Raw genomic sequence first — 27,890 nt, forward strand, 5'->3', positions numbered from 1 at the left:
CAAGTGAATAGAAAAAAGGCTGATGCATTTATCTCAGGTCCTTGTTAACTCTCTTTAAATCAGAAGTCCATTTCCAAGGCTCCGATTCAATCCCTCTCCTAGCAATCCGTCTGAAGCTTATTGTTCCCATCCTTTTTGTTATATTTGGCTCTAAGATGAGCTTCAGGCCACAGCTCTGCATCATCTCTAGGACATTATTTTCACATCCGTTGTGCTCTTCCCTCAGCTTATGAAACCCTTATCCATTTATTTGCTTCCTTTGACATAACAGTTTGAACATCCTCCTAGTTAGCTTCCTTCATTCTATCTTCCATGAACATGGGGTTACCCAAAACTCATCTGTCTGTGTCCCAACTTGCATTGTATCCCATTTGCCCATCACCCTGGTGATTGCAGATCTACATTCAGCTCTATTATGCATTGGGTGTCTCTGCTAGTTGCTTATGCCATGTTGATCATCCTTGAATTTAATCTCCCCATCTCTGCCATCTCTATTAAACCAGCATCCCATAATTAATTCTATTGCCCTTTTGCCATCATCCAGCTGGATTCCTTCAGTCCATTAGAGACATAAGTACAATACCAAATCTGGACCAACATTGAGAATCTGTATCTAATAATAGAAATAGTAATTTTGAATCTTCTGTGGGCAAAGCATCATGTCTGTCTTACATGCTTATTTTCAAAACTTAGAATAATCATGGGGATCAATTTGTGCAAAGCTAGGTTCCACATACAGCAAAGTAATAACTTGATAATTTGTTGTACCAATGTTATTTAAGGGATAAACATTGTCAAGGACACCTGGAAGATTCTACTATTTATCAATATAGTATCATGGGATCTCTTACGTCCACATGTATGAGTGTATGTCTCACCCAAAAGACAGGATTCTGAAAGTAGCAACATTCCTTCAGTACTGCACTGATTTGTCTGCCTAGATTATATGTTGAAATGGTGTGGCACATAAACCCATAACCTTTTGTGTCAGAGGGAGGGATGCTGCAAATTGAGCCTCAGTGGGAACCGTTTATGATGTAGAAGACTCCTGAATTTCGCTGTTGTTGTATGTGGATTGCAAACATCAGCAGCCCTGATCCATAGTGACCTGGCAGTATTGCAGCATAAGCCCCAGCAACCTGACCCAGTTTGCTTTGAAAAAGCATGGGTGAAGTACATGCCAGAGTAGCAGGCATATTTATCATCTTCAGAGATTAGACATGGAGCCAAAGCCAGTTCCCGGTTCCACATTTCAGCACTCTTGAAATTTTGCTTGTGAACATACTTATGGTTTGGAATCTGTTAGCTTTGGCTCCCAGGGTCAAGATGACCACCCTGAGAGCTATCATGAGAGATTCCATGATGATGAGCACCATTATTGTGTTGATGTAACTGACTGCCTGATGTGTGTTGGATAGCATTTGAATTGCTAATACATTTATTTGATAGAGATGGAATAAAAAATAAAGTAGATTTAAACAATTTATAAAATGTTTTTAAAAAGTAAATTTACTTTGAAGCAGCTTAACATGTTGACATAATTAAAATATTCAAATAAAAAAGCTAACTAGTAATACCTACCTGTACTTAACTTTTTCCACAAAGCTGGTAATACCATTCAAATGGATGTAGCAGTCTATGGGTTAGTTCTCCAGTTTGTCTTGTGCTTCCTTCATTGGTTCAGTATTTGCAGAAGTCCAATGATCTGAGCTGCGAGTAGCTGACAACTACTATCAGTTAGCTTGATTCAGCCCATTATGGCCTCAGTCAGTGTTGTGGAGAGCTTTGAGCTCCATTCAGATTTGGAGCAGGAGTGAACTCCAGTCTACTCCACCATTCCACATGATCATGGCTAGTCTGTTGTAACCTCACATCTATAATCCCTTCCAACTGTGATGATTTTTCACCCCCCCCTTGCTTATCAAGAATCTATCTTTTTTTTAAATTATACAGCACGGTAACAGGCCCTTCTGGCCCAATGAGTCCATGCAACCCAATTACACCCAAGTTAACTTACTAACCCACACATCTTTGGAATGTGGGAGAAAACCGGAACATCCGGAGGAAACCCACACAGTCATGGGGAGAACATACAAATTCCTGACAGACAGCGGCAGGAATTGAACTACGATCACTATTGCTGTAATAACGTTATGCTAGCCATCCGGCTGCTTTACACTGCCACAGAGAGCCTCATCAAGGTCAACAGTTCCTTGACAACGCCCTTTCGCTTTGGGAGGGGGGTATGTCAGGGGTCCCATGTTGGGGCAGTTGTACTCAATCTGCGTGGAGCCGTTCCTGTGCCTTCTTCGGAAGCTTCTGACAGGTCTGGTCCTGAGCAAGCCAGCAATGGAGGTCATCCTCTTGGCTTACGCTGACGATGTGCTCCTCGCGGTCACCGACCGTGCAGACCTACAGAGGATGCGCGAGTGCCAGTGGGTCTACTTGGCCGTGTTCTCCGCCAGGGTCAACTGGGCGAAGTGCTCGGGTCTGCTGGTGGGTCCATGGCAGGTGGACTCCCTGCCAGAGGAGTTGTGGCCCTTCGAGTGGAGCACCATGCAACTCCGCTACCTGGGGGTCTGCCTGTCTCTCGCTGAGGGGTCCTGGCCGGCAAACTGGCAGGACTTGGGGGCGAAGGTCTCTGCCCAGCTAGGGTGCTGGTCGGGTCTGCTCCGGGCAGTCTCGTACTGGGGCAGGGCACTGGTCATCAACCAGCTGGTGGCCTCCATGCTGTGGTATCGGCTGGCCACTCTGGTGCCACCCAATGTCTTTGTCACCACCACCCAGAGGAGGTTGGTGGACTTCTTCTGGGGCGGTCAGAGGCACTAGGTCTCTGCGGCAGTCCTGAGTCTGCCAATGGCAAAGGGAGTGGGGGGGTCAGTCGCCAGTGTGCGTGCATACCCAGCTGGCGGCCCTCTGCCTCTGGGCACTGCAGAGGTACCTGTATACTGAGCACCCCCCGTGGTGGCACATGCTGGCTACCTATTTTCTCCACCAGGGGGCGCTGCCTCCAGGAGGGGGTGCGTCTCCTGGCGGTGGCCGTCAGCCATGCCGCTCTGTGGTAGCTGCCTGGGTTCTATCGGGAGCTGATGCGGGTGTGGGGCGCGGTCTGCTTTGGCGAGGGGGCGCAGGGTGGTCCCGGCCACGCTAGCCCCTGCCCCGCCGGAATTGCTCATCGGGCCCAAGGCCCGGTGTCTCTCGGGGGGGCGATGCGGCACAACCCGAGCCGCCTGGCAGACATGCCGGCGGTGCCATTCTGCAATGAGCCGGGGAGTTTCTTGCATGGGCTGCTCCTGCACACCTTTCACTTCCTTGACCTCTCGTGCCGCCGGACACGCCGTGGCGGTCCATCTTGCCATTGGGTGGTGAGGGGTGTCCCCGGTGGAGGTCTCTCTATCTGGGAGTCCTCTCGCTTTACATCGGGGACCTGGGGTGGAGCGTGTTGCACCGGGCAGTGCCATGCAACCGTTTTCTGAGCCGGTTCACCGACACCCCGGCCACCTGTCACTTCTGCGGCCGGGAGGAGATGGTGTACCACGTGTACATGGTGTGTGAGAGGTTGCAGCCCCTCTTTGCATATCTGAAGGGTCTGCAGCTCAAGCTGTGGCTTCACTTCAGCCCGACGCTGCTGACCTACGGTCACCTGGTGCGGCGGGGGGACGGGTCATGCGGGGGTTTCCTTGTGGGTCTTCTCCTGGGCCTGGCCAAGCTGGCCATCCACGAGTCCAGGTGGCGGGCGGCTGAGGGTTCCAGCCAGCCTGCCTGCCTGCCCATCTTCCGAGCTTATGTCCATGCGCGGGTGTCCTTGGAGAGGGAGCATGTGGTATCCGCGGGCACCCTGGTTGAGTTCCTCGATTGGTGGGCCCCTCAGGGACATGTGTCGTGGACGGTGAAAATGCGATTCTTCTCTGAAATGTGTGTGTGTTTAGCGGTTGTTAGTTTGCATTATTGATGTAGTTATGTAGATGCATAGTTTTTTTCTATTTTCTGTATTAGTTATAGTATTTTGACACTAGATGTCCTTTTGTAGTGCTTTTAGCGAATAAACATTTTTATATATAAAAAAATAGCGTTACACTAACCACTATACTACCATGCCGCCCTCTACCTCAGCTTTACAAATATTCAACGCTCTGCTACCACTGCTCTTTGAAGAAGAGTTCAAAGGTTTAAGACCAAGAGAAAAATGTTTACATTGCAACAAACTTAAGCGGGTGACCTCTTATTTTTAAACAAAGGACGAGCTGGCTATTCCAGTTATTAATCTAGTAAACTTCTGAACTGTTTCCTACATATTAATATTTTTCCTTAAGTAAGGAGTTCAATATGCAAACAATACTCCAGATGGGATCTGACCAATGCCCTGTATAACTGAAGGATAACCTTTCTACTTGTGTATGCAGTTCCCCTCATAATAATCCATAACATTCTGTTAGCTTTCTTAATTACTTGCTGCACCATAGTCAGGTAATATTGGGAGTGCAATACAAGCACAAAGATGCTGCCAAGTATGTAGAAATAAAAAGACTTAAAAAACTGAGCTAGGAAGGAATGTTGTATAGAAAGAAGAAATCAACTTACAGGATAATTGATACAAATATTAGAATTAAGATGGAATAGTTATAAGCAAACTGTTTCCAATAATTAGGTACCCAGAAAGAGGAGTCACACTTACAATATATAAGATATATATTATAATATAAGATTTAGCACAGAATATTACATAGAGAGTTGTGAAATTTTGCAATCAGTTCACAGGTTTGCTGTTGAAAGGTTCATGGTAGAAATGATGGCTTGAAGTGTTATTAAAGTAATTAAGAAATCTGTTATGGCTGCCAGTGACCAGCAGAGGGGGGATATTCAAGTTCTGTTAATCTTGTTTACATACAAAATAAAATTAAAATAGATTCAACTAAACTGCAAAGAAATATATTTGCAGTTGCTTGAAAGCATTCTTTCATAACAGCTAGGAATTAAAATAACTGTTGTCAATTACTGTCCTGTTTCTCTCCAAAATACTTTACTTCATTATTTCACCACCTATATTTTGATTATACTTTGACCATTCAAGTGCCATATGTGGCCAAAGGACAGAGCTCCATCTAGAACATCAGTTAAGCAGCCCTGCCGGAAATATTAGAAGACTGGAAATGAAGTCTTAACAGGTGTGTACCACCAAATTTGCCAAGACTATTGCAGCAAGAATGGGGAAGTGGTAACTTATTGCCAGGGATACAGAAGTATCACAAGAAGTTCAATAGCCTGGCCAGTGCTTTAAAGCTACTTATTCTCTCTTTTTTCTTTCTTGAAAATCCAAGCACACACTTCATCCTCTTAAAGCAAAGACCAACCGTTCATGCAGAGCTCTGATTAAGAGTTCCTCTAATTCTCTTACTCCAGTGAGATTACTACCCTACATAATTCCAGAATTCCTTCTCCACTTTAACACTCTCATACCTTTCTACCTTTTACTTTATCTCCCTCATACCTCTTATCATGCACATCACAACTCCCAGTCTGGCCCTCATTTACATTTCTGTTTGCAGAAGAAATTGGCTCATGATGTTTGCCAAGAGTCAAGAATCGGATGTCTCATCTTGAAACCCTGTACCCCTTGCAGTGCAAGAGTTTGATACTCAATTACAGCTGTGAGAATCACTGACGTCTTGTGTCAGTGTCAGGTTAGTATCTCAGGTGCTAAAATATCATCTTGCTAGCTCTCTGAAGCAGTAGGTATACAACTTTGCACTTTCTGAAGGAGGTTCACCCAATCTTCCCTTGCCACTATTTCCATATGGAAAAAGATGGTTGGAATGTGCCTGATACTGCCAACTCTCAGGAACAGAGCACAAGCCAGGTCTTTCTCAGTGAGCAATGCCACTGAGACATTGGAAGTAAAACCAAGGTACTGTAGAACATCCTTAAAAGATGAAGCTGGCAGCAGTTCCCCATCCGGTTGACATTGGGCCTATGTATGCAACCTTTCACAGTTCTGCTCCTCCAGTGCGCTTTAAAAAAAATTAAAATCTGAGATACAAATGGGACATATATGGATTTTAGGGAATCGCTGTTAAGGATGAGTAAATTGACTTATTAACTAAGAATGTGTGCTTTTACTGTGCTTCGTTATTCATAGACATTATCTTCATACTTGAAATGTTGTATTTATTTGTATCTCATCTAATAACTCAGGCAATGATTATTAGTAAAGTAATATCAGGATAGATTGTTCTCAGATGCTGTTGGGTTTTGGTGTGAAGGATACATCTGAGATTTGCATGTTATAGAAAAGATGACGAGATGGGCCTATATAAATCATGTAAAGAAAATGGTAGAGTATCTGCCATCTAACAGTCTTTGCAGCTTTTAACTGGACTCATTATGTTCTGCTTCCTGAAATTCAAGGCCCAACGGAACCAGCATCTCTTTGCCCATTGAAGGCAGAAGTTCTTTCTATGTGGTTGAATTGTAAAGGGTCCATTGGGCAATGTTAGTTGAGGGCTCCCTACCGAAAGATGTGTTTTCAAAACTCTAATGTTCCTCCAAATCACTAATCTGATAGCTCTCCTGGCTTATAATATGACTCCTCTGCTTTGTGCATTATCAAAATATCAAATACTGTTTTAAATTATCTTTATTCACAAAAAAGATTGAGGAGGTCTGGATACCACAGGATTAAAGAATAAAAACACTTTGTAGATAAGAAGGATCGTCTAAGTCATGTCGCATACCAGCTGCATATTCATAGCATGGAATCCCTTGTTACTCTCTGTCTGATGTTAATGCCATTCATGACACCTTATTGAGGAAGCCAATAACCCCACAAAACTACATGGCCTTTCTGATGCCTAGCTGAGATGCCAAAGCTAACAAATTCAGTAGGTGCTGTTATAAAGGAAACCAAGGGTCTGGTATAAGCATACGAATACTGCCCTATTGGTATATATTGCAGAGTTTCTTTATTCTACCTGCATATTGAAATAAAATCCTTCTGAACAGATTTTGGAAAGAAAATCCATTTGAAAACAAGATAAATTAAGTTTCTTTGCAGTGAATCATACTTACTTACAGAACTGCTGGCTGTGTCATTCTCATGGGTCAGTTTATCTCTTGCTTACATGAGTATGCATTGAAAACAGAGATGAGCTGGAGGTCTGATGATAACATACCAGACCTCCAAGTCTGCTGGTGGACTAAGGGGGCAGATGGACTTTGCATTTGATTCCTTAGCTTTTGGTTGTAGTGTTTGGGAATGCTGACCTTAAAAAAAATAGTGGGAGGTCATTGATTTGATTAATTTCCTTTGTATTTCCTTATCTCAATCTGTTTCATTAATTTCTAGTACTTGAAATAAATTCTGAAATAAATATATTACTCTTTTAAGTCTCTAAGCATATTTGAATTATCTTTAGAAGTCTCTCATTCTCTGAGTTATTTTGAGAAATACTTCAAAGGCTTTCCACAACAACCAGTGTCAGAGCTATTCATGGTGTGGCCCGAGGTCTAGTTGCTGCTCAAGGCCTGTTCTGCTTTTTGGGAAAATTCTCAGGTAGGGAGGGTTTTCTTAAGGGATCTTCCATATCTGAATCAGATTAGCAAGGGTGGATGAACATTGTTGTCGGCAAATTCAGACAAAATGAGCTAGATTAGGTCTGATCTGACCCATTCTTACTATCGCACAGTAAAAGCTAAAATAAAATAAAAAATATAAATGAGGTACATTTTTTAAATGCTGCTTTTAAAATGTGTTCTAGAATTTGATGCAATGTATTTCAAAATTCTTCATTTCTGGGCTTTTAATAACTTATATATAAAAAATACTAATACATAATAATTAGTTTACAGAAGAAGTACATACAAAAACGCACATGGCAAGTAAGGAAACCTGGAATAAACAAACGTGGATCATTGAAAAATAACAGAAGGCCGTTTGGCCCTCAATCTGCCCTACCATTTAAATAAATCATAGCTGCTCCTCTGTCTCAATACTATGTTCCTGTGCTTTCTCCATTGCCCAATATTTTTTATGTCCAGAAGTCGATCTATCTCCATCTATATTCAATGAGTTAGTCTCCAGTATCCTCTTGGTAGAATGAAGAAATTTCTGCTCCTATCACTTCAAAATGTCTTCCCCGTATCGTGAGACTGGAGCCACTGGTTCCTCCTTGCTACTGCATTCAAAATGCCTTGCAGTGAACACAAACATGCCATTTGCCTTCCTGACTACTCGCTCCACCTGCATGTTTGTTTTCAGTGACTGGTGTACAAGGACAAAACAATTATTTTGTACATCACTTTCCAATCTGTCCCAATGTAATTAATACTCTGCCTTTCTATTCTTCCTACCAAAGTAGATGACTTCACATTTATCCATGTTATTCCGCATCCACCATGGATTTGCCACTCTCTCAAGTTGTCTAAGTTGCCTTGAAGCTTCTTTGCATCCTCATTACAATTCATAATCTCACTCTGTTTTGTGTAGTTGGCAGACTTAGAAAAATCATATTTGGTTCTGTCTTCCAAATCATTGACATAAAAGTTGAATCTTTTTATCAGACAGTCCCATAGCACTGAGGATGACGCGCCTATTCTCTGTTTGTGGGTCCTGAGGTGACTGATACGGCCCAAGTGGGAACCTCAGATTCTTCCACAGATGGGGCAGGAGGTGCCTGATGTGCTGAGCGATTGGACAGTTTGTGAGGATAGCTTTGGCCCAAGCATTGATCCTAGCAACTAATTTATTCCAATGCCCTGTTTCCTGTACTTCAATCAATTTTAAATCCATGCTGGTAGATCACCCTCAATCACAAGTGCTTTAATTTTGCAAACTGTCCTCACTTGTGGGACTTAATAAAAAGTCTTCTGAAATTTCAAATGTATCACATCCATCAGTTCTTCCTTATCAATTCTATCAGTTACAACCTCAAAAAACTCAGCAGGTTTGTCGAACATGATTTCCCTTTCAAAAATCCATGTTGGCTTTGTCTAATCCTGTTTTGAGATCACATCCTTAATAATAGACTCCAGCATTTTCAATAGTACTGATGGTAGGTTGACTGGTCTGTGTTCTCTGTGTTCTTTTTCCCTCCATTTTTAAATGGTGGTGTGGGGTTACATTTACCAATCTTCCAATCTGCAGGAACTGTTTCATAATCTGTCAAATATTGGAGGCCAACAACCAATGCATCCATTATTTCTATGACTACTTCCTTTAGTACTCAGGCTTTCAGTCCCATTTATTTCTCAAAAAAACATAGAAAACCAATCAATATTCATAAAAAATAATCTTTATTGTCAAATGTTGCTAGATCTGTATTTCTGCTCTTTTTGGATTTTAATTTATGTTCAAATAGAATTTCTTTCTTTACTGCATTGAGTGCACCTCCATTGATTGTGATATTGCACATTTTCAAATCTCATTTGCAGCCAAGAGTTTTTTTTTACTCTTGCATTATTTTAGGGTCTGCATTCTGCACCAAGGAATCAAAAAGAACTTAGACCACATAAATATTAAACAATTTTATCAAATATTTAATTAGATAATTACATATTTGCACACATTTGAATGGTACATACAACTGTTAGGTTCTATTTACAATTTATGTTTGAAGATAATAAAGTAGAATTTGTTTCTGTATGAAATTCAGCATAACTATCCTTTAAAGCCCTAGTTCAGTTTGAATTAGAAAATGCCCACCAAATTTACGGCAAAAGATTAAGAAACCACATACAGTCCCAAACCAGTTTACCATGATATACATTTTAATTTCTTGATCCATCCAGTATTTTTTATAAAGGGTGCAAACTGGTTGTTTCAGATATACCTGATTTTTGCTGTGATGTCTCATACTCAGTTTTAAGATATTTAGCTAATTGTTTTTGACTAATACATCCAGCATCTTTTAAAATCTTCAAGAAGTTGTTTCTAAACTTCACTCCAAGAAATACATACAGAATAGGATTGAGGCAGCAGTGTACATAGGCAATTCCCTCTGTTACTATAATTGCATAGTCTACATTTACCCTGTATTCACAACTCATGCTTTCTTCACTCATGATTTCTAGAGTTTGCATCAAGAGTACAATGTTAAATGGCAGTTCACAAATTATAAATACAATTACAACTGCAATTATAATCTTTAATGATTTACTCTTCTGACGGCCCTTAGCATGGAGCAGAGTTTTTGCAATGAATGTGTAGCAAATAATCATAGTCACAAAGGGTATCAGAAATCCCACCACCATCTGAGTTACATGGACTCCTACTTTGATGATGTCTGAATTAGGAGGGTACACCATAGTACAGATAATTCTGTCAGGTATACCAGTGTATGCTTCACTTAATATAAATTCTGGAAGGGTCAGGATGATTGCAAGCACCCAAATTCCTGTACAAACTAACTTACTGTGAACCATTTTAGTTTTACTTTTAAGCATTTTTGTTGATTGAACAATGAAATTGTACCTGTTGACACTTACACAGGCAAGAGTTAACATACAGCTGTAGAAGTTGATAGTGTACAGACCATTCATAATTTTGCACATAAAAGGTCCAAAAATCCAATCAGTATATCCATCAACTGCCCAGAATGGCAGGGTGCAAAGGAAGATCATATCAGCGATTGCTAGATTCATCATGTAGATATCTGTAATGGTCTTCAGCTTCACATAACAGATATATGTCACAATGACCAACAAATTGCCCAGAAGCCCTGTCAAAAATATTATTCCATATAAACTGGGCATGAAAAACCTACCAAACTTTATGACACCTGATATTTCACAGGGTGTTTCAAATAGTGAAGGGTCTAGTATGGCATATTCGAATTCGAAACTATCGTCAGTGGTGACTGGAATCTCGGTAAAGGGTAGCTGAAAATATAATAGTGATAATTAGTAAAGAGTAGATTTTAAATTAAGAAGTTCTATATTCTAAGCCTTACACTTGATATTTACAATTGAAACTGTTATGTGCATTTGGTTAATACAACTAGTAAAGCAAACATATGATTCTTCATCAAAACAGAAGTCATAGTTTACATATTGTAAAAAAATTTTACCTGGGCCATCTGTTTAAAGGTGTAGAATGTTTTTATGATTTGATTGACTTCTGTTCTCCATGCACTGTCTCCGTAGCTTGCTTTCCGAGAGTGTGCTTGGATTGTGAAACGGAAATCACTGTCAAATTTGGAAAAGAAGGAAGTAATATCTGTTCTCAACTAAATGCTGACATAATAAGTAATTTCTGGTCTTTCAAATGAACATAACTTTTCTTGGCAGTGGAATTTTTTCACTTCCACTCATACAATGAAACTAACTTTTAATCTATATTTATTTGCATTCTAATTGATTTATAATATGGTTTGCCATTCTCATCATAATTCCATGCCTTTAATTTCTCTGAACATTCTCTTCTTTAAGGTTTTCTTAAGATTCATGCACATTAAATTGGTGGCATTTTTCTCAGTCTTCTATCAGGCTACATTTGTCAAGCACAGTTGTGCATTTTGAAATCTATACTGCTATCTAGGTACAGAGTGCTGTCTTTCTGGTCTGAAATTAATTTGTCAGTGCAAATGGTGAATCATAAAAAAATTATAGCATAGAAGGATACCATTCTTCTCATGGTATCCATTAAAAAATGTTACTTAAGCTAATCCCCCTTCCCTGCTCGTAGTCCATAGCCTTGTAGACTGCTTATTTCAACTGCTCATTGAGGTACTGCTTAAGTGTGGTAAGGTTTTGGCCTGAACCACTCTTTCAGGGCAGTGAGTTTCAGACCCAGCATCACTCGTGGAGTGAAGAAATCCTATGCACCATAATTATTGAATTCTCTGCTAAGAGGAATTAGTCCTTCTTGCTCACCCTGTTTTATACACCTGTGTCTGGGGGCATCGGGAACTATCTTTGAGCATGAATTAATAGTCATGGGCAACCTTGTTGTTTGGCCTTGGGACTCATCAGTATTGAACCAAGAAACTGCAGAAACTGAATCAGCCTTTAAGAGACCTCAGTTGTCCTCACTCAAGTAAGTCTTGAAAGTGAATTCAGGGAAGTGGGTCCATGTTGTTTGGGGGGCTTTAGGAGTTCACCTAAGAGGGAAATCAGGAGGGGACAAAAGTGGACATGAGGTAGTTCTGGCAGATGAGGTCAAGGAGAATCCTGAGAGATTCTACAAGTTTATTAAGAGCAAAATGGTAATTAGGGAGAGAGTAGGTCCCTTTAAGGATCAATATGGTCATCTATGTGTGGAGCCACAAAGGATGGTAAGATCTTAAGTGAATAGTTCTCATCTGTATTCACTGTGGAGAAGGTCATGCAAGCTAAGAAATAAGGTATATGATACCTTAATTAAGGTATAAGAAATAAGGTATAAGGCAGGCACAGTAGTGGGGCAGGCACGATAGTGGGGCAGGCATGGTAATGTAGCGGTTAGCATAACGCTTTACAGCGCCAGCGACCCGGGTTCAATTCTGGCCGCTGTCTGTAAGGAGTTTGTACGTTCTCCCCGTGTCTGCGTGAGTTTCCTCTGGGTGCTATGGTTTCCTCCCACTTTCCAAAGGCGTACGGGTTAGGAAGTTGTGGGCATGCTATGTTGACACCGGAAGCGTGGCGACACTTGCGGGCTGCCCCCAGAACACTCAACGCAAAAGGTGCATTTCACTGTGTGTTTCGATGTACATGTGACTAATAAAGATATCTAATGATATCTTGGGACATATTCACATTACAAAATGCTGGCAATCTTAAAGCATAGTCTCTGGGTCCTAACCAGTGTCTGGGGCCTAACCAAGTGTATCCTAGGACTTTGAGGGAAACTAGGGAAGAAATTGCAGGGGTTCTGGCAGAGATAAGGGTGAGGTACTGGAAGATTGGAGGGTGGTAAGCGTTGTGCCTTTATTCAAACAAAGGCTGCAAGGACAAGCCAGGGAACAATAGGCCAATGAGTCAAACATCAGTGGTGGGAAAGTTACTGGAGGGAATTCCGATGGACAGGATCTACCAGCATTTGGAAAAGCAAGGACTGATTAAGGATAGACGGCATGATTTTGTGCAAGGGAAATTGTGTCTCACAAATTTGACTGAGTTTTTTGAAGAGGTGACCAAGAGGATTGAGGAGGGCAGGGTGGTAGATGTGGTCTTCATGAACTTTAGACCAGATCCCACATGGTAGGCTGGTCTAGAAGGTTAGATCACATGGAATCCAGGGTGAGCTGGCTAATTGAATATAAAATTGGCTTGGTGGAAGGAGGCAGGAGGTGGTAGTAAAGGGTTGTTTTTCAGATGGAGGCCTGTGACCAGCAATGTGCCATACGGACCGGTGCTGGGTCCACTATTGTTTGTCATCTATATATCTATATTAATGATTTTAATGACAATGTTGTTAATATGGTTAGCAGGTTTATGGACTACATGAAAATTGGTGGTGAAGAGGGTGATCTATGTTTACAAAAGGACGTAGACCAACTTCGGAAATGGACTACAGAATAGTAAATGGAATTTAATTTGGACAAGTGTGAGGTGCTGCAATTTGGTCAGTTAAACCAGGGTAGGACTTACAGAGTAAATGGTAGGGCCCTGGAAAGTGTTGTAGAACAGAGTGACCTCGGGATACAGGTATATATTTCCCTGAAAGTGGAGACACAGGTAGGGTGGTGAAGAAAGCATTTGGCACGTTTGCCTTCATTGGTCAGGATATTGAGTAGAAGATATGGGACATAATTACAGCTGTATAAGTCATCGTTGAGACCACTCTGGGATTACTGTGTGCAGTTCCAGTTACTTGGGTGCATTAAATTGAAAATTGTGCAGAAAAGGTTCATGAGGATGTTACTGGGATGGATGGCTTGAGCTATAAGGAGAGACTGGATAGGCTGGGGCTTTTTTCCCTAGAGTGTAGGAGACCGAGGGGTAATCTTATAGAGGTTTATAAAATATAGAGGGGCATAAATAAGGTAAATGGTCACAATCTTTTTCCCAGGCTAGGGGAGCTCAAGACTAGAGGGCATTGGTTTAGGGTGAGTGGGGAAAGATTTAAACAGAATCTGAGGGAAAACTTTTTCATGCAGATGGTGGTAGGTATATGGAAAGATCTGCCAGAGGCAGTGGAAGAGGTGGGTACAATTACAACATTTAAAGCCATTTGTACAGGTACATGGATAGGAAAGGTTTTTGAGGCACTAAATGCAGGGAAATAGGAATAGTTCAAATAGGCAACTTGTTCTGCATGGATGAGTTGAGCCAAAGGGCCTGTTTCTGTGCTATATCACTCTATGACTCTATGTAGTTAGTGGTGGATGGGATTGGAAAAGGTGAGTGGAGTAAGTCTTCATTACGAAGGATATTGATTGAGATTTTGAAGGTCACAACAGCAATTGGGGTGTGTGTATTTGTAATAACTGTAGTCAGGAGCAGCCTGCATGGATTGAATATGAAGCCTGGAGCAGCATTCCGCATTTGGGTAGCAATACTTAGAGCACTTAGCTTGTTGGGTATAACTACGTTAGGCTAAACATGGATCTGAATATCTGAATTACAGTTAGGCCAATGGTATTGCATTCAGGGGTTAACAAAACTTATATATCAAATGAGACCTCAATAATTGATATATAAATGGCGTAACACTTTTTTTGTTAAGAACATATAAAACATAGAACAGTACAGCACAGAACAGGCCCTTCGGCCCACAATGTTGTGCCGACATAGCTAATCCCTCCGACCTACAAAATGCCCATATCCCTCCATTTTCCTCTCATTCATGTGCCCATCCAAGCCCCTCTTAAAAGCCCCCATTGAATTTGCCTCTACCACCATATCAGGCAATGCATTCCAGGCATTCACCACTCTCTGAGTAAAAAAACTTAGCCCTCACGTCTCTTCTGAACCTACCCCCTGTCACCTTAAATGCATGACCTCTGGTATTGGATTGCTCAATAATGGGAAAAAGATATTGCTTGTCCACCCACCCTATCTATGCCCCTCATAATTTTACACACTTCCAACAGATCACCCCTCAGCCTCTGCCGCTCCAGAGAAAAGATCCCAAGTTTGTCCAGCCTCTTCTGATAGCACATGCCCTGTAATCCAGGCAGCATTCTAGTAAACCTCCTCTGCACCCTCTCTAAAGCCTCTGCATCCTTCCTATAGTGAGGTGACCAGAATTGCACGCAATACTCTAAATGCGGCCTAAGCAGAGTTCTATAAAGGTGCATCATAACTTCTTGACTCCTATACCCAATTAATGAAAGCAAGCATTCCATAAGCCTTCTTAACCACCCTATCTACCTGTGTAGCCACTTTCAATGAGCCATGGACTTGCACCCCAAGGTCTCTCTGCTCTTCAACACTGTTAAGGGTCTTGCCCTTAAGAGTGTACTGCCTCTTGACATTAGTCCTACCAAGGTGCAACACCTCACATTTATCCGGGTTAAACTCCATCTGCCATTTCTCTGCCCACATCTGCAACTGATCTATATCATGCTGTATCTGTCGCCAGTCTTCTACACGATTCACAACTCTACCAATCTTGGTATTGTCTGCAAACTTACTAACCCACCCATCAACATACTCATCCAGGTCATTTATGTACATCACAAACAGCAGAGGTCCCAGTACAGATCCCTGCGGAACACCACTACTCAGAGGCCTTCAGCCTGAATAAGTCCCTTCAACCATTACCCTCTGTCTTCTATAGGCAAGCCAGTTTTGGATCCACGCAGCCAATTCTCCACTGACTCCATGCATCCGAACTTTCTTGTTTAACCTATTATGTGGGACCTTGTCAAATGCCTGACTGAAGTCCATATAGATGACATCCACAGCTCTACCTTCATCAATCTCTCTCATCACCTTGTCAATAAACTCAACCAGGTTAGTAAGACACAACTTGCCCTGCACAAAGTCATGCTGGCTTTCCCTAATCAAGCCATAGGATTCCAGATGTTCGTATATCCTATCTCCAAGAATTTTCTCCAGCAATTTCCCTACAGCTGACATGAGACTCACCGATCTATAGTTCCCCGGATTTTCCCTTGTTCCTTTCTTAAATGGAGGAACAATATTAGCCACTCGCCAGTCCTCCGGGACCTCACCCATGGTCAAAGAGGACACAAAGATACCGGTTAAGGCCCCAGCAATTTCCTCTCTCACCTCCCTCATGAACCTGGGGTATATCCATCAGACCGTGGGGACTTAGCCACCTTAACGCTGTTTAGGAGACCTAACACTACCTCCTCCTTGACCTCTAAATGCCCTAACATGTTTACGCCCTCAGTTCCAATTCTTGCATCCTGCATGCCTCTTTCCTGGGTAAATACTGAAGAGAAATACTCATTCAGAGCCTCACCCACATCCTCTGCATCCAAACTTAGATTCCCTTCTTTATCCTTAAGTGGTCCTACCCTTTCCCTCATTATCCTTTTATTCCTTATGTAGGTATAGAATGCCTTTGGATTCTCCTTCATCCTACTTTCTAAGAACTTTTCATGGCCCATCCTGGCTTTCCTAATTCCTTTCTTGAGTTCATTTCTAGCTTCTTTATGGTCCTCACATGCTCTATCTGATCCTAACTTCCAAAGCTCTACATACTTGTCCTTTTTCTTCTTGACTAAGTTCATCACTTCTCTGGACATCCAAGGTTTCCTTATTTTGCCATTCATGTACTTCCTTCTAATCAGGACATACCTATCCTGTGTACCCTATGTATTTGATCCTTAAACACTTCCCACATGTATCACGTGGACTTGCCAGCAAAAAGGTGTTCCCAGTTTACTCTACCTAGTTTCTGCTGTATGCCTTCATAATTGGCCCTGTTCCTATTTAAAACCCTCCCGCTAGCCCCATACCTATCCTTATCTATAGTTATCCTGAAAGTTAATGAGCTGTGGTCACTGTTCCCCAATTGCTCACCCACTGATAGGTGAGTCACCTGGCCAGGCTCATTACCCCACACCAGGTCCAGAAGAGCCTCTCCCCTTGTTGGACTGTCAACATATTGATCCAAGAACCCCTCCTGGATACACCTAACAATTTCTGCTCCATCTAACCCTCTTACACTAAAAAGGTCCCAATTTATATGAGGCAAGTTGAAGTCTCCCATGACCACAACCCTGCAATTTTTACACATTTCCCTAATCTGTTTGCATATCTGTTCCTCAATGTCCCGGTGGCTATTGGGAGGTCTATAGTACGCCCCCAAGAGAGTGATTGCACCTTTCCTATTCCTGAGTTCTACCCATATAGACTCTGTGTCCAAGCCCTCCATTATGTCTCCCTGGAGTGCAGCTGATATATTATCTCTAATTAGTATTACAACTCCTCCCCCTCTTTTACCCCCCCTCTCTATTCTTCCTAAAACTTCAAAACCCTGGTACATCTGTCACCCATTCCTGTCCTTCCCTCAACCAAGTCTCTGTAATGGCCACAACATCATAGTTCCATGTACTGATCCATGCTCCAAGTTCACCACTCTTGCCCGTAATACTTCTAGCATTAAAGTACAAACACTTTTAACCATTCATCCCATCACATCTGTTATTAGGAATCTGCCTAATACTACATTCCCTGACATCAGCCCTCCTGCCCATTCTCTCACTTACTGACCTGTTGTTCCGGTTCCTATCCATCTGCGAAGCTAGTTTAAACCTTTCCCAGTTGCATTAGCAAACCTCCCTGCCAGGATATCGGTTTCCCCTCCAACCTTGTACAGGTCACCCCTTCCCCAGAAAAGGTTCCAATGATCCAAGATCTTGAAACCCTGCCTGCTGCACCATCTCCCCAGCTGCTCATTTGTCTGTGCTATCATCCTGTTCTTTCCTTCACTAGCTTGTGGCACCAAGAGTAATCTGGAGATTACTACCTTGAAGGTCCTGCTCTTCAGCCTCCTTTCTAACTCCCCATACTCATTGCCAGCACCTCTGCCTCCCTCTTGCCTATGTAATTGGTACCAATATGCACCACGACCTCTGGCTGCTCATCCTCCCCCTTAAGAATATTCTGCAAATGCTCCGAGACATCCAGGACCCTAGCACCCGGGAGGCAACACACCATCCTGGTGTCTCTTTTGCAGTTGCAGAATCTCCTGTCTGTCCCCCTAACTATCAAGTCCCCTATGACTATCGCTTTGCCTGACTTCACCCTTCCCTTCTGAGCCTCAGAGCCGACCGCAGTGCTGCTGGCCTGGCTGCTGCTGCCTTGCCCAGATAGGTCATCCCCCTCAGCAGTATCCAAAGGGGTATACTTGTTGCTGAGATGAATGGCCACAGGGGGACCCTGTACTGACTTCTTTCTCCCCCTACCTCTCTCAGTTTTCACCCATCCACTACCTGAATCCTGCCGTCCGGGTGTAACCACCTGCTCAAAAGTCCTGTCTATGATTCGCTCAGCCTCCCGGATATCCTTAGTTCATCCAACTGCAGCTCCTTAATCCGGTCTTTCAGGAGCTGAAATTGGCTGCACTTCCCGCAGGTGCAGTCATCAGGGAAACCATCATGTTCCATGATTTCCCACATCCCACAGGAGGAGCATTCCATTGCCGTATCTGCCATCCTGCCTACACTGTACTGAGGGAATCTAAGACCAAAGCAGCAATAATAAAATGACAAACTTACCCTTCTTACCAGTTCTTTTGCCTCAGCCTCTTCTCATCGAAGCCTCTTGAGTCAAAGCCTCTAATTTCCCACTCTGACTCTAGCCCACTCCATCAATAGCCTCTCCAACGATGGCCGCTCCACTAGACCCTACCCTTCTTTTATGGTTAAAGACCCCAAACAAGGAGAGAGAAAAAAAAATTCACCGGGTTAGGTGACTCTCTGCTCTCTTCCTCCTGCTGCCGCTTCCTGCACCTGTGCACTGGCTTCTGCTGGGGGGAGAAAGAACTCCAAGCAAATGGACAGAGAAAACAAAACTCACCGGGTCAGATGACTCTCTGCTCTCTTTCTGCTGCTGCCACTTCCCACACCTGCACATTGGCTTCACAAATTTTTGGCTCACAATAAGCTTTCACTTTCTGAGCATCACAGGAGGGTTAAGTACCCACTTTGTATTCTTACCATCCAATTTTAGGCTCATAATACACTCTTCTTTGGATATATTCAGCACCCTTGAAACAGAGCGATCATTTCAGGCACACAAGATTAAAAGTGGGCGTTAGCAGAGTTTTGAGCTCAAGAATAGCATCTTTGGTGTCAAATCAATATTACAATGTCTACACATACTAGCAATGGGTGTTACCTGTGAATGCACTAGCTTTATATGCACTCTGCTGTCACTACATGGTGCCCATATATCTTTCTCTGTTTTGGAATAGAAGGAGCACCCATATGTCCAAAATTGGCATTCAACTGAGCAACAATTTGCGCCAATTGATTTTCCTAATGTGATAATTTTTCCATTTTTTGGCAAGCTGATTTCCTCTTTCCTGATATGTTTAACTTCTTAAAATTTTTCTATTACTTTATTCCACAGACACCTAAAGGTTAAGATTGCCTGCTTATTTGCTTTTTCTTTTTTTGTTGTAGTAAGTCAAATCCTATCTTAAGCAGCTTTAAACTACCCAAGGGTCTCTACCAATTTTTTCTTCAGGTGTTCCTTTGATACATCTTTAGGGCCCAGAACCTCCTTGACAAAACTGAATTTATTCCTCTGCCACATTTTGGTCACACTAGAATATTCTATCCTGGCTGTCATGTTGCCTGCAAAATGAGTAACTTAACATATACCTACCTCATATATCTTTTTACTCATCCCACTTCCCTGAATGCCAATCCTTTAACTTGTTTTCTTTCAGCCTAGTGTCAGCTGCCTGCAGGCCCTATCCTTTAAATACTTCCCCTAGACTTGCTCTAAATATTATCAGGTCCCTCATTTTGCCATGTCCCATTTCCAGGTCCAACAGTGTACTGGCAGACACTCAGCTCCCCCTGAGCACAGAACACTGCTGCCAAATTCTCCCAGAATGGTGCTGAGTACTGTCACTATGGCTCTATGACTCCAATGTGACTTAATTTACATCATGCCCAAACACTAGGCTATGCTCTTTCAATACTGAGTGCTGCTACACCAAAGAAGTATTTTTCCCCCAAACCCTCATTCTGCTCCAGACTGTTAACCTTCCTTGGCCTTTGTTCTTGTTCAACCATCCTTATTTTCTCTGAACTGAACTAAACTCCACCATGTTTCAAACAGCTTTTTTCCACCTGTGCCTCCTAAATCACACATACATGCACAAACACCCACACCCCCACACCACCCCCACCCCCCCCCCCCCCCACACACACACACACTTCCACCGATTCAGATATCCTTGAATGTAAGTGCCATATAAACTAGTTGGAAGGGAGGTGCAGATGGAGGCACACACTCACTGATAGTGTTGAACAACAACAGTGAAAATATGTGAGGCATACATATGAAACAAAAGAGAAACAAAAACTGACTACAAACTAAACCATTTACAGGGAAATAGAACAGCTGTGGAATGGAAAGCAGCTCAGAGGCAGTTACAGGAAGGGTATGTTAAAAATAAATCTCCACTATATATATAACATATATATAGGTATGTATAGATTCCCATTAATGTGTAATTCTTTTTTTTATTTTAACAGTACTTCAGTGAAATCGCTTCTTGGTTTAATTTACTGAAAGTTACTTAAACATGGGAATGAATGCATTTATTTTTATCATTAAAAGGTATCTCTCAGAGAAGGCTATTAGGGTCACTTCTTTGGACATAACATGAACAAGGGACTTAAAGTTCACAGATGACATTAAACTCATTTATGTGGTAAACTGTAAATCTTGGCTTAATAAAATGTGTGGAGCACAAAGTAAGAAAGTTATATTAATCCTTTATAAATCACTAGTTCCAGCTGATGTATCAGCCTTATAATTTTAACTATGCAGCATCTGTTGTTTGGTGCTCCTGTTGCTGAATTGTGTTCAATTTGGAAGTGTGCAAACATATTTATTGCATGAGAAATGAAAATCAAAAATTGCTGGTGTTGGAAATCCGAATAAAAATAGAAAATGCTGGAAAAAACTAAGAAGGTCAGGCAGCATCTGCAAAAGGAGAATGGAGTTAACATTTCAGATCAAAGACCCTATGTCAGAACGTTCTTCAAACTTAAATGCTAATTCTGTTTCTATTTCTACATATACTGACTGATCTGCTGAGTATCTCCAGCAATTTCTGTCTTTATTTGTGGCACAAATCACGCTGACTGTCATATTGGGAAGGACATTTGAGCATGTGAAGCCTAGTGGAACTCAACAGTAGAACTAATGCCATGTTGTCAACATAATTGGAGGAGCTAACAGCAGAAAGGACACACCCTGTCCTGTCCTCACCACAGTCATTTCAATAATAATTGACTGCCTTGATAATGCATTTTAAGCAAAAAACAAACAGCTGGAGGGACTCAGCAGGTCAAGCAGCATCTGCAGAGGCAAAGGGATAGTTGATATTTCTGGTCAAGACTGCATCTTATAAGAGTTGGGACATCATGTTGCAGTTGTACAAAACATTGGTTAGACCGCATTTTGAGTATTGTGTGCAGTTTTGGTCACCACACTAGAACATAGAGTACAGGACATGATTTGAGTCATGATGTCTGTGCTGACCATGCTGCAAAGTTAAACTAATCCCATCTGCCTGCACATGGTCTATATTCCTCCGTCCGCTACTCATGTGCCTGTCGTAATACCTGTTAAATGTTGCTGTCCTATCTACTTCCACCACCTCCCCGGCAGCATATTCCAGACAACTACCGCTCTCTGTATAAGAAACACCTCTCAAATCTCCTTTAAACTTTTTCCTTCTCAACTTAAATCTATGCGCACTAGTATTTCACATTTCCACCCTAGGAAAAAGACTCTGACTATCTACCCTGTCTGCGTCTTCTATAATTTTATATACTTCTATCAGGTCACCCTTTAGGCTCCGACATTGCAAAGAAAACAATCTAAGTTTATCCAATTTCTCCTTATAGCTAATAATGTCTACTCTAGGCAACATCCTGGTGAACCTCTTCAGTACCATTTCCAAAGCCTCCATATCCTTCCAGTAATGCAGAAACAAGGACTGCACACAATACTCCAAATGTGGTCAAACCAAAGTTTCATATAGCTGCTACATAACTTAGTTATAGTTTGCAATATTCAACAACTGTTCCTTCCTATATCTTTGGTTATGACAGACACTATGCCAACTGGTCTTCATCTATTTTTCAAAATTCTTTTCAAGTTTCTCCCTTTATGGAAAGGACATTAAAGGGAGCAACCTATTATTCCTGTTACACCTGGGTTAATTGCACATTACACATTTTTTCCCAGGGCGACAATGGCTAACGCGAGGGGACATAATTTTAAGGTGATTGGAGGAAGGTATGGGGGGATGTTAGGGGTAAGTAATACAGAGAGTGGTGGGTGCGTGGAACACACTGCCGGCAGAGGTTGTGGGGGGCAGAATATATTAGGGACATTTAAGAGACTCTTAGATAGACACATGAATGATAGAAAAATAGGGGGCTATGTGGGAGGGAAGGGTTAGATAGATCTTAGAGCAGGATAAAATGTCGGCACAACACTGGGCCGAAAGACCTTTACTGTGCTGTAGTGTTCTATGTTCTATGAAAACTTGCTGGGCACCTATGATTTTGTTTCTATACTGTGATAACCACTAGTCCTCCTGCTCCAAGAACAACTTGTGACTCCAAATATGGCTGATTTATTTACAAAGCCTGAGAAATACATAGAATCTAGGACTACCAGAATCTCTACAGGTAATAAGTCAAACATATTCTTTCTCAATCTAGATAGCGATTGAGTATTTCCACTATTTTCTATTTGATTTTTCAACTCTGCAAATGAGGCTGCTTTATGTTCACATGACTAAAGATATTGCACATCCAGTGATATAAATTTACTCTTTCAGAAGTCCAGCATGTGATACTCCATCAGTTGATGGTCCAAGAATTCCAGCTGAAGATGGATCCAGACAATCTATGCAAGACGCAGAGATTAATTTGTTGAAGTGTGGTGAAATAACGTGAGTATCATATAAAAGCTTTCCAGGTAAATTAGAACGCAGAAATTTCTGGGAACCAGTAAAGATTATTGCAGCCCATCTGGTTAGTCTATGTCTGAAAGAAGTCTAATATCCCATAAAAACCCTTTATGTTTTTTTACCCTCTGAGTAGTCGACAAAAGATCATTTAAATCTTCTGATACTGTTAACCTCTTTCTTGCCTCCTTGGTTGTTGACTTTCACCAGAACTGGGGAAAGTTAGAAATTAAATGACTTTAAAGAAGTGGAGAAGGTTTGGAGGGGTGGAGAGAACACAAGGGAATAAGATTAAAGGCAAGAGAGTGTAAATGACAGAAGAGGTGACCCTTCTGGGAGAAAAGGGGTGATAGAAGAATTCGTGAATAACAAGAGGTCAGTTTGCAGGAGGTGTAAATGGGAAAAACAGAATAATTGTCTTAAGTTACCAGAAAGAGAAAGCTGAACACCAGAACTGTGAATCCAAATGCTGAAAATAATGTATCTGAAACTGTTGAATCCAGAAATCTATAATGTGTCCTGTCAAAAGATGGGGATGTTATTCTTTGAGCCGACATTGAGCTTTGTTGAAATAGGCTGAAGACAGAGAGGTCAAAATGGCATTGGGGGTGAAGAACTAAAGTAACAGGTAGTAAGAAGCTGAGGATAATGCTTGAAGATTCAAGGGAAATGTTCCACAACATCCATATCAGTCCATTCTCTGCACATTCCTGTGCCTGTCTAAGATCCTCTTAAACGTCTCTATCATGTTTGCCTTCACTACCACCCTGGCAGTGCATTCCAGGCACCCACCACTCTCTGTGTAAAAAACTTGCCCCGCACATCTCCTTTGAACTTACCCCTTCTCACCTTAAATTCATACCCTCTAACATTAGATATTTCGACTCTGTGAAATGAGTAGACGCTGTCTACTCTATTTCTGCCTCTCATAATCTTATAAACTTCTATCAGGTCTCCCCTAAGCCTCTGCCACTCCAGAGAAAACAACCCAAGTTGGACCAACCTTCCCTTATAGCACATGCCCTCTAATCCAGGCAGCATCCTGGTAAATCTCTTCTGCACCCTTTTCAAAGCCCCCACATCTTTCCTATAATGAGGCGACCAGAATTGAATGCAATATTCCAGATGTGGCCTCATTAGAATTTTATAAAGCTGCAGCATAATTTCCTGACTCTTGAACTCAGTGCCTCGACTAATAAAGGCAAGCATTCCATACGCCTTCTTTATTTCCCTATCAGGATGTGCAACCACTTTCAGGGAGCTATGGACTTGGACCCTAAGATACCTCGGTACATCAACACTGTTAAGGGTCTTGCCTTTAACAGTGTACTATCCTTTTTCCTTTGAACTCCCAAAGTGCAACAACTCACAATTGGCCGGATTAAACTTCATTTTCCATTTCTCTGTCCATATCTGCAACTGATCTATATCCCTCTGTATTGTTTGGCAATCTTCTACACTATTCCCGACACTACCGATCTTTATATCATCTGCAATCTTAATAACCCACCCATCCACATTTTCATCCAGGTCATTTATATATATCACAAACAGCAGAGGTTCTAGTATCAGCCAGAATAAGTCCCCTCGACCACTACACTCTGTCTCCTATGGGCAAGCCAATTCTGAATCCAAACAGTCAAGTCACCGTGGATCCCATGCATCTTATTCTTCTGGATGAGCCTGCCATGATGGACCTTGTCAAACACCTTACATGTAGACAGCATCCACAGTTCTTCCTTCATTAATCACCTTTGTCACCTCCTTGGAAGAATCAAGATAGTAAGACATGACTTGCCCCTCACAAAGCCATGCTGACTGTCCCTAATTAGGCTATGGTTCTCCAAATGCTCATAAATCTTATCCCTAATAATCCTCTCCAATAGCTTCCTACCATTGACATGTGACTCACCGGTCTATAGTTTCCAGGATTATCCCTATTTCCCTTCCTGAATAACAGAACAACATTAGCTACTTCCTAGTCCTCTGGGACCTCACCTCTGGCTAAAAAGGGCATAAAGATCTTGGTCAAGGCCCCAGCAACTGCATCTGTTCCCTCTCTTAATAACCTGGGGAATATCCCATCAGGCCCTGGGGACTTATCCATCTCAATGTTCTTTAAGAGACCCAACACTACCTCTTACTTTATCTCAAAATACCCTGGCATATTAGCACACTCCATGTCCTTCTCCTTGGTAAATACTGACGCAAAGTACTCATTTAGGACCTTGCCCACATGCTCTGCCTCCAAGCTCATGTTCCCTCCTTTATCCTTGAATGGTCCTACCCTCACTCTAGTTATCCTCTTGCTCTTGATGTATGTATAGAATGCCTTAGGATTCTCTTTAATCCTACTTGCCAAGGACTTCTTATGGCCCCTCCTGGCTCTCCTAATTCCCTTCCTGTTCTTTTCTAGCTTCTTTATAATCCCCAAGGGCCCCGTTTGATTTTAGCTTCCTAAACTTTACATACACTTCCTTTTTCTCATTGACTTAATTCAGCGTCTCTCTCGACATCCAAGATTCCCTTACCTTGTCATCCTTGTCCTTCCTTCTTACTGGAACATACCTGTCCTGTACTCTGTGCAGTTGGTCATTAAACACCCTCCACATGTCAGATGTGGACTTGCCCAAAAACAGCTGTTCCCAATTAACTCTCCTTAGTTCCTGCCTAATACTCCTGTAATTTGTCCTGTTCCAATTTAATACTCTCCTGCAAGGTCCATTCTTATCCTGTTCCCTAAATGTTCTCCCACTGAAAGGTCAGTCACCTCATTTTCGAACACCAGTTCCAGTATGCCTCTGCCTCTCATTGGACTAGCTACATTCTGACTTAAGAAACCCTCTGGGATGCACCTAATAAATTCTGCCCCACCTAAAATTCTTGCGTTCAGGAGGTCCCAGTCTATATTGGGGAAGTTGAAGTCACCCACGACAACAACCCTGTTGTTTTTATACCTTTCCCTAATCTGCCTGCATATCTGTTCCTCAATGTCCCAGTGGCTGTTGGGGGGTCTATAGTATAATCCCATCAGGGTGATTGCACCTTTCGTAATTTTTGAGTTCTACCCATATAGACGAAGTGGATGAGCCCTCTATTATGTCCCCTCTGAGTGCAGCTGATTAATAGTGCAACTGACCCCCCCACCCTTACCTCTCTTTCTATCTTTTCAAAAACATCCAAACCCTGGAACATTAATCATCCAGTCCTGTCCCTGTCTCAACCAAGTCTCTGTAATGGCCACAATATTGTAGTTCCATGTACTGATCCATGCTCTAAGTTAATCACCCTTACCCTTAATACTTCTATCATTAAAATAAACACACTTCAACCTATCCATCCCATTGTGTCTATTACCTTGCTCCTGCCTGTTCTTCCTTACAGACTTACTGGTCATGACATCTACCTTCCTCTCAATCCCTCCCCTTTCTGACTTGGCGTTCTGGTTCCCATCCCCCTGCCAAACTAGTTTAAACCCTCCTGAGTAGCACCAGCAAACCTCCCGGCCAGGATATTGGTTCCCTTTCAGTCAAGGTGCAAACCGTCCCTCTTGTACAGGTCGCCTCTGCTCCAGAAGAGGTTTCAATGATCCAGGAATCTGAAATCCTGGCCCCTGCACCAGCTGCTCAGCCATGCATTCATCTGTTCTATCTGTCTGTTCCTGCCCTGACTAGCACTTAGTAATAGGAGTAATCCAGAAATTACTACCTTTGAGGTCCTACTTTTCACCCCTCTTTCCTAATTCCCTATACTCATTTACAGGACCTCTTCCCCCTTTCTACCTATGTCTTTGGTGCCATTGGGCACCATGACTCCTGGCTGCTCATTCTCCCCCTTGATAATGTTGTGCAGTCACTCCGAGACATCCATGACTCTGGCACCCAGGAAGCAACACACCATCCTGGCGTCTCTTTCATGGCTCTTTCGTGTCTCTTCTGTGGATTCCTGTCTGTCCCCCTAACTATCGAGTCTCCTATCACTATTGTTCTGCTTGACTTTACCTTTCCCTGCTGGGCCTCAGAAACGGCCACAGTGCCACTGACCTGGCTGCTGCTGCTGTGCCCTGATAGGTCATCTCCCCTCGTAGTATCCAAAGGAGTATACTTCTGCTGAGAGGAATGGCTACAGGGGAACCCTGCACAGTCTACCTACTCGTTCTACCTTTCCTGGAGTTCATCCAGCTATCTGCTTGCTGCCTGCCCTGTAGGTGTGACCACCTCACTAAAGTTCTTGTCTGTGATGCTCTCAGCATCCCAGACAATCCTTACTACATCCAGCTCCAGTTCCAGTTCCTTAATGCAGTCAGTCGGGAGCTGCAGCTGGGTGCACTTCCTACAACTGAAGTCATCAGCGACACTGGGAGTGTCCCTGATCTCCCACATCCTGCAGGAGGAGCGTGCCACAGCCAAGGACCTCTTGGTCTTGGTTTCTTGGGTTTGTGGAGCTCCACTAAAACCCATTTCCTTCAAAGCCATCTCCATTTATTGTAGCATCTGTTTAAATCTCTTCTACTGTATTGTACAAGGCTTAATGAGATTGACTATAATATTCCAAGAAATATACAGTGGCATGAAAAAGTTTGGGCACCCCTGGTCAAAATTTCTGTTACTGTGAATAGCTAAGCGAGTAAAAGATGACTTGATTTCCAAAAGGCATAAAATTAAAGATGACACATTTCTTTAATATTTTAAGCAAGATTACTTTTTTATTTACATCTTATATGATTTATATGATTTGTCAATCTACCAGCTTGGTCTTAAATCATTGTGCAAGAGCGGTATTTTAACTTTTACTCATGTGTATTGATACAAGTTAAATAAAATACCCATAA

General features: G+C 42.3%; 2 protein-coding genes across 6 annotated transcripts in view; one reads left to right on the forward strand and one right to left on the reverse strand.

The window, feature by feature from the left end:
• Window positions 1-27,890, forward strand: part of fyco1a (FYVE and coiled-coil domain autophagy adaptor 1a) — a 219,484-nt gene that overhangs the window by 181,812 nt on the left and 9,782 nt on the right. For 4 of the 5 annotated variants that reach the window (XM_052015726.1, XM_052015729.1, XM_052015727.1 and 1 more), the window contains one exon: window positions 22,931-23,044. In XM_052015726.1, the coding sequence (XP_051871686.1) occupies window positions 22,931-23,044 (114 nt within the window). The remainder of the gene's footprint in view (window positions 1-22,930; window positions 23,045-27,890) is intronic. The other variant, XM_052015730.1, reaches the window with a different exon arrangement.
• On the reverse strand, window positions 9,645-11,153 carry LOC127570307 (C-X-C chemokine receptor type 6-like). The gene is made up of 2 exons (XM_052015734.1): window positions 11,061-11,153; window positions 9,645-10,872 (listed from the first exon to the last, which is right to left on the reverse strand). The coding sequence occupies exons 1-2, from the start codon at window positions 11,067-11,069 to the stop codon at window positions 9,790-9,792; spliced, it is 1,092 nt and encodes a 363-aa protein (XP_051871694.1). The 5' UTR covers window positions 11,070-11,153; the 3' UTR covers window positions 9,645-9,789.

Source organism: Pristis pectinata, chromosome 5 (assembly GCF_009764475.1).
Source record: "Pristis pectinata isolate sPriPec2 chromosome 5, sPriPec2.1.pri, whole genome shotgun sequence".
Classification (NCBI taxonomy): domain Eukaryota; kingdom Metazoa; phylum Chordata; class Chondrichthyes; order Rhinopristiformes; family Pristidae; genus Pristis; species Pristis pectinata.